Raw genomic sequence first — 14255 nt, forward strand, 5'->3', positions numbered from 1 at the left:
AGGCTCATTCGTGACCCGAAGTTAATATGAATAAAGCAGTGAAGGCTGGGGAAACTGCCTGGGGAGGAAAGTCATGACTGGATGACTGAGAATCTATATTGTAGATTCAGGGCTCTTCTTTTGTTTTGCTTACCTCTGTGCCTCATGAAACTTTTATAGATTCAAAAGTTCCCCAAGCTAAACAATTCATCAACACAACACTTAAATTAGTTCTTGTCAAAGCTACTTAGACGTCGTTTCATCGTGCCAAAGTGTTTAAATATAAGTGCCTGTGATATGTTATGCCGTGCTCAATGTCATTCACCCGTCACCCCCAGGAAGAGATGAAAGTTTCCCTTACAAATTGTATTGTTGCTTCGATGCCTTCTAATTTGAGGCATCTTTGTTAGATGACAGCAGTTAATTTCAAGCTAGGTTTAACAGGAGAAGTTTGCACAAGAAATGAGTAAAACTGAGTAGTAATCTAATTACTGACAGCAAGTGCTGCAAAAAGTGAAGATTAAAGTGGCTGTAGAGAAAGATAGAGCACATGTGCGACTCTCATTCTGCCTACTTCATTGTTCATGGTTTAATACATAGGAATAATTATAATAGTTTTCACATGAATGGATCAGCATTATGCTGATTTTTTGTTTTGTTTTTTTTAAATAAAAATTTAGACTTACTGATTGGATGGAGAAGAGTTCAGTGAAGTTTGGTTGAGAATCTCCCAGGAAGGAGCTATTTCCATAGGCGTGATGTGGAAAACTCTCCGCCCCCTCGCCTCCTTTTGGACTGGACAGCAGGATCCCAATCTGAGACGTCCGAACGTGATATGGGAAGTTCTTATTGGCTGCTGAAGGTCGTGTAATAACCTAAGAGAGAAAAGGGAAAAAAAAATATTGATATATATGCAGTATATACTGTATATTAGCTAAACACACAGCCAGAACATTGGAGGTCCAAGTGTAAAAGTGCAATTCATGCTGTGAGCAGGAATATGAAAGGAAATTTGCGTGAGCAGTACGGACCATTAGGAAAGAACAATGTGTCAAGGGTGAGGGAGAGGTAGATAATGATGTGTGGAGGAGACAATCAGCATGAGACAGTTATGACTCAAGGATAGTGAATAATGTATGACTGACAGTGGCAATAATGACTCCTGAATAATGTGAACTATGCAAAAGTGCAAGGGTCTGCAGGAGCACGTGTGTGTGTGTGTGTGTGTGTGATACGAACAAGGAAGACAATGTGAGCGTAGAGGTGGATGCCGAGCTGAATGCCATTGACAATCTTCTCCCGAGCCCAACGAGGAATCCCAAAGTTGGCGATCAGAGCCATGACGGGCACCGCAAAGAACCTGAGGAAGAAAAGATGAACAGATTCAGGATAACAATGCAAAGAAATCCTGCTAAAAGAAAAACTGTGGTTTCGTGGGGAGAGATGAAGAGCAAAGAGTAGAAGAAGATGTAAAGCACACAGAGAGTTAAAGATGGAAGGAGAAGTGTAAATAATGAGGCGGGAGATGGCGGTTGCAATGAGGGAGAAATATAAAGATAATATTAGTCTTTGTAATTTTCATTTCAAGACCCTTCTATTATACATAGTAGCAGAGGGAAGCAGAGAAACTAAGCAGTGTTTGCAAAAGAGATTTTTTTCAGGAAAAACACAGCTTTCCAATACGAAGTGTCGTCTAACACATATTGTATGTGGGAGCATAAATTATTCTAATAGAAGAGATCTCATCAGCTAATAAAAAAAGATATTTTCCTCTTGCAATGAATCACTCAAGGACAATTATCTACATTGCGAGGAGAGCACAGAGGTTGGGCACACAGTGTTGTCCAGGAGTAGTGTAAAATAAACAACTTTTAATTCCCAAACAGCTAAAGCATCAGCTATGTGGTACACATTTTTACAGAGTGGCAATAAATTATTCAACCTGAAGAGACCTCAAACTGAGAAATGTGTATTTTCCTACTCCGCAATCTCCGGCTCAGGTGCTATTATCAGCAGCGAGGGCAGTGTCAGAGTGAGGGGAACACGCTGCAGCACTCACCAGAGTGTGTATGTGGTAAAGAAAGGGACGTAGAAGGGCTGCTTCTCAGGGTAGTGTTTCAGAGAGACCAGCACGGCATAGCAGAACCACACGTAGGCAACCAGCTGCAGGCCCATGAGTCCGTAGCCGGCAGGGCTGTCATAGGCGTACAGCACTTCACCTGGGTCAAAGAACTGGTACAGGGACATGAGAAGTCATGTCAAAATTAATATCCACATTAAAATGAGTAAAACTCTTACATAAAGGGATGAAGCAATTCTGCTGGTTTGGTTTGACATTGCAGCTTGTGTCCTAATTACCAAGATGGATTGCTCCTGGTTCATCAGCTGATGCACTGTGATGACTGGGCCAAAGCTCAGCTTGTAGCATTCTGTGCAAGTCTTTGACATTGATACTTCTTCTCCACAACTAGGTCATATGTGTGCACAACTTTGTGGTTGTGTGTCTGGCGCGTGTGAATGCATGTGCAGACACTAGATTGCATTTCACAGTCCAGTGACTGGATAGCCTGGGTCATACAGGGTTACTCTCGCTACATAATGCATAGGTGTGACCGCCCAGTGTGGAGCTTCTTGGGATCGGCCCAGCCAATCAGAGCCTACCAGATTCAGATTGCCGGCCCAGTACCAGGAACACTCCTCAAGTCTGAGTTTCAGTTCAATTGTAACCTAGTTTAGCTTATTTTTAGCCAGAGCTCCCCTGAGTTTTGGGCTCTTTAATAGCAGAACCCATGTAAGAGGGCAGGCAGCAGATAAATTATACTGCTTCAGATATTGCAGTGGGAGAGATAGCTATAGGCTCCAGTGTTAAATATAGCATGGATCCTTCCACTGCACTATTCCCACTGGGTCATTACCATGCTGTATTCAAAGACTCTAATCCACTGTCCCTTAATGTACCATCTTTACATCTGAGCTGTGTGCTGAGGCCGCTGCACTATGCAAAGATGTGTGGAACTCTATCACTGTGAGTTATTAATTCATAAGCTCATATGCTCGGCACCATGGCTGGTAAAATCTGTTTCCGTATTCGTATACAGAACATAGAGGGGCAGAATAATTAATGAGAATGCAGATCATTATGCTGAAGTCTAACTTTCCATTCTGATGAAGGTTTAAAGATCATTGATCCAAGATTTATACTCTCTGGTGCAGTGGTATCTCTAGTAGTGTTGGCAGTTAAGAGCTGCCTGGTTGTTTCTGTCAGGACACAACATTTGTAACTCATCGTGGAATTTCAATATTTTGTTTTTACAATCAACTTAATGCATTTTCAAAATCAGCCGTATATCAACGTGATGAGCGACTTGACAGAAAAAGCCATTACAGCCTACACTGATCAGTGGGCCCAACTCTCCCATGAATATTTATGAGGTTATTGAAAAAACCCAAAGAGAGCAATAACACCAGTGCAGATACTGTGTTGTGCATTCTAAAATCAGAAAATCTTGCACCCTGTCATCCTGCCTGTAATTCATATGCTTTAAGGTCACACCTGAAAGGAGAACTTGGAAGTGATCTGAACTACCTTGTAGTACTGTACAAATCAAACCATTTGATTGTGCAGCCATTGTCAATGTCAGTTATTTCCACCTATGAATTGACAAATGCTTCAAAACAAAAGCATTTTAAATTTTCATATTATAACGTAATGTTCTATACCGGCTCTCAAATCAATAAATCGATATCTTGAATATAATGACAGCCATTATCATAATTGTAAGGCTATATAATTGAAATAATAATTCATATTCTTTTATAAGTTAACAAGTTACGCCTTGTAAACAAAGTTGAGGGCTCTTCAGTCTGAGAGTGTTGAGCACAGACCGTGTATAAAAGATGGACATAACCATGGGGTCTGAAAAAGTGAAGCCAATGTGAAAGAGGCCTGATGTGCATTACCACTGACTGACGCTAGGTGCTGGCTGTAGAAGACATAGACTCCCATTCACAAATAGACTACTTCTCTGATGACATTTAAACAAATACATTTTATTTAATTGAGTCTGCAATCATTAGCTAAATGAACTTCTGAGGCCTCAGAGAAAAGTATATTTGGTGGCTTTCTCTGTTTGACCGTCTCCAAATGTGGTCACATCTTACTCCAAAAAACAAAAAGCCACAAATTGTGGTGGTCAAATTGCAAAATGAAGGCTTCAAAATGAAAATCCACAAACTGGTAGTTGACGTCAATGTGGCTACGTTAATCTTCTTCATTCTATGGTTTACAGCCATGCTAGTGGCACTGAGACACTCAGTAAAGAGCACTGGACTAAACAGTAATGTCTCCATGTTAACATGCTTACTAAAACCACGATAACGTGTTTATTTTTAACAGGTCTAACAACGTATTCACATATTTACCTTCTTAGTAACACTTACTGCCACTAAAAACAGCCATGACTCAGGAAAGTCATTATTCGACATCAACCAAAAGCCCAATGGCGGTGCTATATGAAGGCCTAGAGTTATTACAATTCATTGGGAGTCCATCCAATTCAGATATTTCACTCCATACTCACATCATGGCAAATGCCACTGGTAGTGGTAATGGAGAAGTAAAACCAGTATGTTCATTCTTTGGACACAGTGAATAACTACATAACATTGTATGCCATTCCACTAACATAGCTAAAAACGTACTGATAGCTTAAACAGTAATAAAATGAACTCGCAGCCCGTGTGTTAACCGTGGTGCAGTGTGGGCGAGGTATTGTGTAAACTGTACCTCCGCCTCGTAGATGAAGAGGATGACGTAGGTGATTGTGTAGACTGTCATGTAGATGCTCAGTTTAACAGAGCCACTGTGACTGATCCTCGCCCTGACACACCGGGATAAACCAAGAGGGTCAGAGGTTGCACACAGGTTGGAAGAAGATAACAAAGACACACAAATGGAAAGAAGGCATACTGGTGCAGATAGGACACAAACATTACGCATGTGTTTCTTTGCACTCAACAGTCATCTTAACCTAAAAGCAGCTATTGAAGACTGCAGCACAACACACTAGCGCGTTTAACGCTCTACTATTCATTCATTTAAAATGGCTGCAGGCTCATAAACAGAAAAACTAAAATTAATGTTTTTTTTTTATTTGCATCAAGCAACTAACAATAGCATTTCAGCACCGTGTTTTTGCAGAGACTAATTCATCACCACACACAAGAACATCAAAATTGTCCAGTGTTTATCCCCAGGCTGCCTACTAATCATGTACTGGAGATAAACAGCCACACGGTTTTAGCTTGATAGAGACTTCTTAGTCACTAAGACGTTTAATAATTCTATAGATAACGTAAGCTTCTGAGAGGACATAATTAAAAGGGCCAGATCAAAAACCATGCAAAGTTTTCTATAAATGTTGGAAAAAACACGTGGAAAATTTCAGTCAAAGGCAGGACTGATGATCAGACTATGCAAAGAGGTTTAGACGATGATTCACCACAAATCAAAACTTCACAAGATTCTCTGAAACGATTTATAAAGAAGAGGTTTAAATTTTGAAGAAAACTTGATTGTTTAACTGCGTGGCTCCAGTCTCGAATAAAACTGGCTTTGAAACTATTGTCAAGGACATCTGGGATGGTTTGCCAGTTGGATAACTGGAGGTTGAAACTGTGCTTAAGAAGTGGCAAGTCCAATGACACATGGGCGAGTAGGACACTTGCTCAGTCAGGTCTAAGACTGATAGATTCTGATGTTCCAGGAGAGAAAAGCTCTTGTAAATAATCTATTGCGATGTCTAACTGCCTGTCCCAAGTAAATGCCCGTCAAGCTCTGCCAGAAAACTGGGAGGCGAAGCAAAAGCAGGGCAAAGGTAATCTTTCAACTCACGTAAAACACAAAAACAACATTGAGTTCACACCAGAGCAGCATTCATCTATCACAACCCCCCGGACTTATCAGGATTTCATCCACACTATCAGAGACAGCATGCTAACTAACATTTTGACTGACACCTAGCATTGTCAAGTTATGAGACAATGCTGTGACTGTGACAGCGAGACCTGACAGTGAGAGATGCTGTCAGCATCAACACATCCGCAAACTGTGACAGGCCTGCATAAACAGACTGACACAGTATGGAGAAATAATACATGCACAGACACACACACACACACACACATAGATAAAAAATAAGTGAAACCCCTCACCTGGTGACTGTGAAACCTTTGCCCAACAGTATGAGCATGAGAAGGAACACCAAGAAACTGACGGAGAACAGTAATTTCCCTGGAGATGGACAGAGAGGTGGAGAGAGACAGGAAATGAGAAAGGGAAGAGGTAATTAGGTTGTGGTTTCCGAATCTGTAATATCAGATGGGAATGATAAAAATCAGGGCACACGTATTGCGTGGAGAACGTCACATAAAATCATGCATGATCTCGCCGATGCCCATCAAACCAGCTATTCCAATTCTTCAGGCATGCACACATCCATCATCGTCCACTCATTCATTCTGCTCAGGCAGTGAGTGATTTTCCAGTGCAGAGGTGGTGTCAGTCATTCAGGCAGTGACCGCGGCAGGAGAAGAACTCACCAAGTATTTTCAGGCTGCCATTGCCAACTCCATCTCTTGCATACAGGCCCCAGTAGACACAATGGAACAACAGGCTGAGCACTGCCAAGTGGAAAAGATGCAGAGAAACGGTTGAACAAAAGAAGGAAGGAAGGAGGGAGAAGAGAGGGGAGGAAAGCGATAGGTGTGAAGCAGTTACAGAAGAGGACAAAAGGCGTAAGAGAAGGAGAGGTGGGAGAAAAAAGACATAGAACAGAGGAGACAGGGAGATGGTGAAGGAAGAGAAATGAGAGGGGGAGGAGAAGGGGACAGAAAACGGGGGAGAAGACGAGCAAGACAGAAAAAAAGGTAATAAAAGGAGGCTTGAAAATAAGTGGGAGGAGAGGGTGAAAGAGAATTTAGGGGTGGCAGGAGAATCCAAAAGGGATTTGGAGAGAGGACAAGCAGAAAGAAGAATGTGAGATAAGGTGGGAGAAGCATGAGTAAAAGAGGTTGAGAAGGGGGGGGGGGGGGGGGAGTGTTCATCAGTAACAGCATGCTCCACTGAACACTGTAGCAGCACGTCTGTTTGCAATAGTTCCTATTCAGAGGCTAATAAGGACGATAATATCGGCGCTCTCGAAGTGAGGATTAAGGTATGAGATGCTGCAGCTGCGCAAGAGGCTCATTGTCATCTGGAGAGTGTATGTGTGTGTTCGGGACAGAAGCTCTCACCCTCCACACCTGCCGCTGTCATAAACATTTTGTAGGTTGTGTGAAGAAGCTGTCTTCCCTTCAGATTGTCTGCGGAGGAAAAAAAAACAAGAATGAGATAGAGGTGATATAGGTGTGTGCATGTGTGAGTGTTGGAGGATGGAGATAAAAAGGATGGAGATGTGCTAACAGATGGCGAAGGAGGGTGAGAGAAGAACAGAGAGTGAGACACAGAAGAAAAAACCCAAACTAGGGAATTGGCCAGATAAATAATAGGGAGAGTGATTATTAGTATGCATACATCTTGCAATGCCCAACTCTATTCTCTCTACCCAATCTGAGAGAAAGTATTCTTAATGTGTATTCAAGCAGCCTATCTTACTACCAAAACATTGTTGCAAAGAAGAGCGGCCTAGGAGGGGAATTTATAGGGGGAGGAAGGCTCATAAACATTCACACAGACTCATAGCTGTCCTGTATAAGCACAGACTTGGACAGCCAAGTGCGGCTGGATCCTCTAATGATGACAGTCAAACATTTTTCCCAACACTGAATATCTACATCTATTATTTTATATCATTCAGGTAGAGGAAGGTTTGTACAAGACATTCATGCCGTTTTATGTCCTTTCTCTTATGTCAACTAAACTTGTGCAAATGAATAAAATTCATTCACACTCAAAGCCTCCACAGCAGAGAATACCCCAGTGAAGCTGACGGAAGAAAAATACACATTGTGGAAAATACTACTTGTGAAGAAATCCAACCATTGCACTATGAACTCACGTATAGGAAAATGGACATTTACCTACACATGAACTGGAAGGCTGCTAAAAATCTCACCACAAATTAATTCAATAGAATTTCTGGTTAATGGACAAGAGGTCTGCAAAGTCTGATGATCTCCAATTTTGGTAAAAACAGGACAACTCCATTCTCTGAAGAAGACTGTAAGGCTATAGTCCAGTGAACAAGCTACTGATGACTGCTAGTGAATGTTTACTTGAGGCTGGCTCTAAACTGAGGAGTTAAGTTTTGGTAAAAATAATGACCAAAAACTCAAGTGTAAACTTTGCAAACTGTAGTTTCCATATCACAGCTCATTAATCAACATGACATAACCAAAAACGGCAGGTCTACTTGTCTCCATTACGATGCTCTGTCAGCTGTTAAAGGCTGTAGATACTAGCTTTATGTTTCTTAATTCTTCATCTACACCATCACTTAGAGTGGACTCAGTGCGATGTAGCCAATTAATTCATTACTTAATTGGCCGCTCACGCCGCAGCACCTCCCCAGTCTTGTGACTGGTACAGAATTCTTTTCTATGTCCATGTCCCAAAGTGGTCGTGAAACAGGGACAAGCACACAAAGTTTACCTTCCTTCTGCGTCCACTATCTTCTCTCGTTTGTGAGTTGCAGTGATTTCAGTAATAGTAACTGTTGCTGAACACGTATTAGCTCCAACTCCAAGATAAGACGCTCAGTCCCAATGATCACTGTTTGAAGAACACAGTGAAACTCAACACACCAGACCAGCTGCCAACCAGCATTGTTAATCTGAAAGTCTGTTTCAGGGGATCCCACGGCAAAGTTCTGTTTATTTTACGTAATTGTTCTTTCTTTTCTGGTTGATACTGGATACTTTTACAGAAAAAAAGAAAAGAAAATGTCGAGTCGAACTGCTCTTAACACACCTCCATATTAAGGCTATTTTCTGCAATCTAAGGCTGCTTCATTTTAATGGTTCATGATCCAAAAAGCTAGAGAGCCACTACACTGGAGTTAAGTGTAATTTAAGTGATTCAACCCCACCACTAGTTTAGTCAAAGGAAGATATATGGCAGTGCAGAAAAACTGTACAGGAAGGACGCTGGGGACATTTTTCATTTAATGGTGAATTTTTCCTTGGAGCTTTTGTTCTCATCTACTTTGAGGTTATTTGAGCTGTGACCTTCATGTGACAAACTCACTCCTGTAACCTTAAGGCTACTGCTCCCTTCTCCACTCAGCCATTTACCTTAACATGAAAACCAAGCCCCGCTTTCGCCATCTTCTCTCCCCTGCCTCCGTGTTGTCATTCTGACAAACTCTCAGCCGAGAGAAAATAGGAACACGCTCCACCCTTACTTATCCCTGGAAACATGGGACCTTACTCCAATTCCATCAAGAAAACATGTGGATTTTTAGAATAGATCTGAAAAGTTGGAGTAAATTGCCCTGATGAGGGAGAATGAGAGATAAAAGTAGAGAAGGGAGTACTTACAGGCAAAGTAGCAGGAGAGGAGGAAGACCATGGAGAAGATGACCAGGAACGTGATGTCTGTCTCCAAGATTCCTGTGACCAAGTGATGGAGGAAGTAAAAGGGAACAGATTCATGAGGACCACAGTAAAACACAACGACATGGAAAAATGAGAAGTAGTGGATTCGTTAGCAAATGGTAAAGGAGTCGATGGGGTTCACTAAATATCAAGACAAAGAAGGAAGGGATAACACAGGAGTGCAAAAACTATAGGAAGGGATGAATAATCCAGAGAGGCAAGTATTTGATAAGAATATTGGATTAGCCGAGTGGCAGAGAGAGAGAGAGAGAGAGAGCTACAGTGGATGCATAGCGAGAGGAACACTGGAGATGTAGGAATAATTCATTTTAAAGATACGTGGGCCTTTTCTGCTTTTCATCCCTTCCTTTCAGTTCATCTATCATCATTAATTCATTCAGCCGTCTCTTCATTATTGTAATTTGTTCAGTTCAGTGTGCTTTATTGGCCGTGCTAAGTGGTGTTGGCTTGTGCCATCGGCTATTCGTTCCACAATCTTTCTCTTTGTCTAACCACTCTTACCGAACTCGTCTGCGGAGAAGTGCTGCGTCCAGAACGACTGGCCGTTGGTCAGTTTCATCTCGTACTTCAGCTGCAAGCCATCGCCCTAAGAGAGGGAGAGGGAGAGAGAGGGAGAGAGAGAGAGAGAGAGAGAGAGAGAGAAGGGGGGGTCAAATTAAAAATGTATTCTCTTGCACGGTAACAGGCTTTGTGATCTGTACAAAATACATATTGATGCTTTATGTTGCTTTATAGTTCAAGTGCAGGAACCTCCAATTTAGGCATACAGCCCACGTACTTATAAACTTAAAAGGATTGTATCTGAAGCAGGGTGGTGGAACCTAGGAACCCATCAGCTATCACCTTAGCCTATTTGGGCATCCAACTAGCAATTTAGTACATGAGAAATGAGTGTGAGTAGCGAGATGGCACTTTCGAAAACTACGTGTTCTCTTGCCGACTGGGTATGATGTTCTACCGCTTTTGCTCTCCGCACAAACAGATATACTGCAGTTTGTAGTTTATAGAGACTGAGGAAAAGTAAAACAATATCAACATCTCTATATAAATATTCATTCGAACCATTTTCTCCTTATTTATTGCTCATACATTCAGAATGATCCCATAAGAAAGCCACTGTGGTCATTTTCAAATTCATCTCGTCCCATATCTCAGTATCAACACATTAGCCTTCATTTACATTCAGAAATAATACACCAATAAAGTGCGCTGATGAAAAACATCTTCTGTTGCTCGCTCGCTGCTGATCATGAGACAGTTTCGCTTTTCTGAGCTCACTGATTCATCACTTTGTGCAGCAGAAATTTTCCACTGAAGTCCATTCTTCACACCACACTGCCATGTGATTGAACAGAGTGAATTTACAGCATCAGACTTCAGCGGATGATTTGTTCTTCTCCGTTGCAGCACAGTGTTGTCACACACTGTGAGAAAAATGAGACGGGTGTAACACAGAAGTTCCAGCCAAACACAGCCTCGACAACACCACCAAGATATCTTCCAACAGTCCCTGGTTAAAGAGGATGAACACATTCAATGATTCCTTGAAAAGGAAGACACTAATTCAACTAATTGTGTCACCAGGCAGTCAGTGAGTGTCAAGCCGGTCTGGAAGCACTTCAGGTTCCTGCTGGTGTGTGGGAGAAGTTAGCTGCGAAAGAAAATCTGGGCTGCTGTGCTTGTCCTACAAATGAGAAGATGACCCAGATGAAGAAGAAACATATCGCTGTTATAATTCTTCTTATTTTTAATCATTAATAGTGTGACACACATCAGTTATTTGTTAGGATCATTATCTCATGTATGTTTTGCACAGCAGATTATTTGGGTATGAAAGCATGCAAGGATGGAGAAACACCATCGCACCGGTGTGGTAAAGCACTGCAGGAATAATGTTAATTTTTGGCAGCCAAACAAACAAAAAGCTTTAAACTCAAGTGAATTTGGGAGGCGAGAAGAAGAAGAGAGCAATGGGGAGCAAAGAACAAGAGAGAGGGCACAGAGACGGGTTGACAATCAGAGCACAGAAAGCTCATTTCACACACACAAGTTCAAAGCCGATGGAGTTTGCGCTTGTTGCGGCGGAGCGAGGGAAGAGAGAGGGGAGGAGGAGGAGGAAAAAAAAGACTTTGATTTCATTTGGCAGACTGAGACTCCATCTCACTCCCTCTATCAAAAAGGGCGAGAAGCATGGAGCGTGCACTGCCACAAAATCAATACAGACACAAAGAGCAAGGAGGCAGAGATAAAGAGAGTGATAGATGAGAGGAGAGAGAGGCGGAGAGAAGGAGTGAAAGTTTAAAATACAGGTGGAGAAAGGTAAAATGAAGAAAAGGGGAAATGCAAAGAGGGAAGGGCGGATGCAAGGGAGAGATGAGGAGAGAAATGGCACTTCACAGCGGGTTCTCTCTCGGCAGGAGTCACAGAGCTGCTGGTTGGTTTCAGGTGTGAAAGACGTATATTGTGCAGATATACTGTACTGATATACTCTAAAGCACACTGAGGCCTGAACATCTGAACAGCCGTTTGATCCACTGGGCTGCTGATAACAGAACTCAAAGAGGCCATCGGAGCATCGTCTGAGTGTGTGAAATATTTGGTTATGGCTTGCAGCTGAGAGCAACTGATCTCACCTGAGTATTTATTGGAAAACTGAGTTTGCAAAGTGAGACACACTGACACGTGAACTGAAAACACCTTAATATTATGGCCGTATGGGATTTCGAACCATGAGGCGATCATAGACTGTTTAGAAGAAGTGAGGTGCTTTAAACCTGCATTCTTTCTATTCTACATTCTGACTGGTTGCAAAAAAGAAGCCTGATTGTAGAGGTCTATGAACAAAGGATTCTTCTTACCTACTCACCTTAGCGACCCTGTTTCTAAAGGGGCTTACAGTCTCAATCCCTAGCTTCAAGTCTTCCTCAATGCAGCATGTTCATTTCATAAATTGTGTTTCAATAGAAGATAAAGCAGGGTATGCTATAGAGGTGGCTTCTTTGTTCTTGAGAACAGAAGGAGCCACTTGGATGAGGGGAATAGAGGGGTACTCCAGCAGTTTAGTGTTATTATTTTACGCTGGAGAGGTTTCAATCTGTTGTTCGAGCGCAAAGTGGCAGTTTGTGGAAGTTATCTGTCAAGTCATACTTCATTTGCACATCTCAAGTAGCTAGTCAGACTGTAAACAACAGGGTACACTGAAGAGGTAGTACTGGCCTGGATATTCATTTGCCCCTAGCTGGGGCTAGTTGATGTTTTCCCAGACCTGAGGCAACCTTGGTCACATCACTATAATGTCATTTATATATATAATTGTATAATATATAAAGCACTGAGCTTGTCCAGTAAATCCACTCTGTTATATTAAAGAAGTGTACTGAGAACCATTACAGCCTTAGAGAGGTATGGCGTTGCTTGGAATACTGTTATTATGACAGCTATTCTTCTTGAAAGGCTTTCCACAAGGTTTTAGAAGCTGGCTTCATGGATTTGCTCCCACAGAAGTATTAGTGAGTTTAGCTGCTGATGTTGGGCGATAAGGCCTGGCCCACATTCGGTGCTCCAGCTCATCCCAAATTGTTTGAGGTCAGGGCTCCATGCAGCCCAGTGAAATGCTTCGACAACAAACAGATCAAGATCAACAGATTAAGATTTCTCTTCGGTGGCACTACGAGGGACCAAACTCAAACCGTGAAGGCAAAAAAACAACACTGCTGTATTTGTAGCACTTTTGTGACATCTCCTTCACCTTCAGGAAATGTGACGGGCATTTTTAACAGAGACCTGGCCTGTCATTGACAACATCACTTCATATAGAGAGTAATTGCCAGATTAATAGATAAGGAAAACAATCTCTAATTAAATCTCTATTATAGCTTCTTTTGATGCATATTTTACTAGAATCAGACCTTTAAGTATACTTTATGCTCACACTGAGCACCGCAATCTACAAATCATTGTCTACTCATTTCCTATATGGATAATATTTCTCCCAGAGGCCTCGTAACATTGTCAAACACTCCTGTTATTATATCTTATTTATTACACTGAGGAAGCGCAACATTTCAAGTCCAAACTGGCTCCCCATCTGGCACAGAAGAAGAATTATCTTGTATGTGAAAGTGTTGCAAGTCTTTAAGAAAGATATAGTCTGAAGTTTTTGTTTTTTTGGATTGAGACCTGGACAAAACAAAGTAGCTGTTGGCTTGTTTCTACACTGCTCGTTCTATGAATCCCTTTTTAAGCCTGCGCTCATTAACATCAAGTCTAATTTCAGCACTTCCTTGGTTCCCTACTGTGGTAATTTAGTTTCATTAGCAGCAGTTTTGCACAGAATAATAAGGCTGGAGTTGATTGCACAAATTCAAAAGCTTTCTTCACTTATGTTTAAAGAGTTGCTGGGGTCAGTGGTTTGTAATGGAACCACTTTGTTTTCATTCTTACCCAATTAATAATGTCTAATAAAGTTCTGTCTATTTAAATAAAACCGTATACTGGTATAGATTAAACATTTCTGTTTCAGTTTGTAAGACTATACGTTATCCATGTTTCATATGCAGGAGAGGAGCCCTGCTAATTTGTGAACTTTGGTTACTCTGACAATTTTCATGTCTGAAAACCCTTCATCCTGACTGCTAGAGGTCCTTTGCTCTGTAATTTGT

At 41.6% G+C, this 14255-nt stretch overlaps 1 protein-coding gene across 1 annotated transcript in view; it reads right to left on the minus strand.

Moving 5' to 3' along the window:
- The window catches only part of tmem145 (transmembrane protein 145), a 34076-nt gene that overhangs the window by 4315 nt on the left and 15506 nt on the right, over positions 1–14255 (minus strand). Inside the window, exons 6-14 of the mRNA XM_084557063.1 lie at positions 10096–10180; positions 9517–9588; positions 7273–7341; positions 6580–6660; positions 6193–6271; positions 4766–4859; positions 2039–2211; positions 1219–1339; positions 666–854 (exon numbers count right to left, since the gene is read on the minus strand). Of these exons, the coding sequence (XP_084413189.1) occupies positions 666–854; positions 1219–1339; positions 2039–2211; positions 4766–4859; positions 6193–6271; positions 6580–6660; positions 7273–7341; positions 9517–9588; positions 10096–10180 (963 nt within the window). The remainder of the gene's footprint in view (positions 1–665; positions 855–1218; positions 1340–2038; positions 2212–4765; positions 4860–6192; positions 6272–6579; positions 6661–7272; positions 7342–9516; positions 9589–10095; positions 10181–14255) is intronic.

Source organism: Chelon labrosus, assembly GCF_963514085.1.
Source record: "Chelon labrosus genome assembly, chromosome: 12".
NCBI lineage: Eukaryota > Metazoa > Chordata > Actinopteri > Mugiliformes > Mugilidae > Chelon > Chelon labrosus.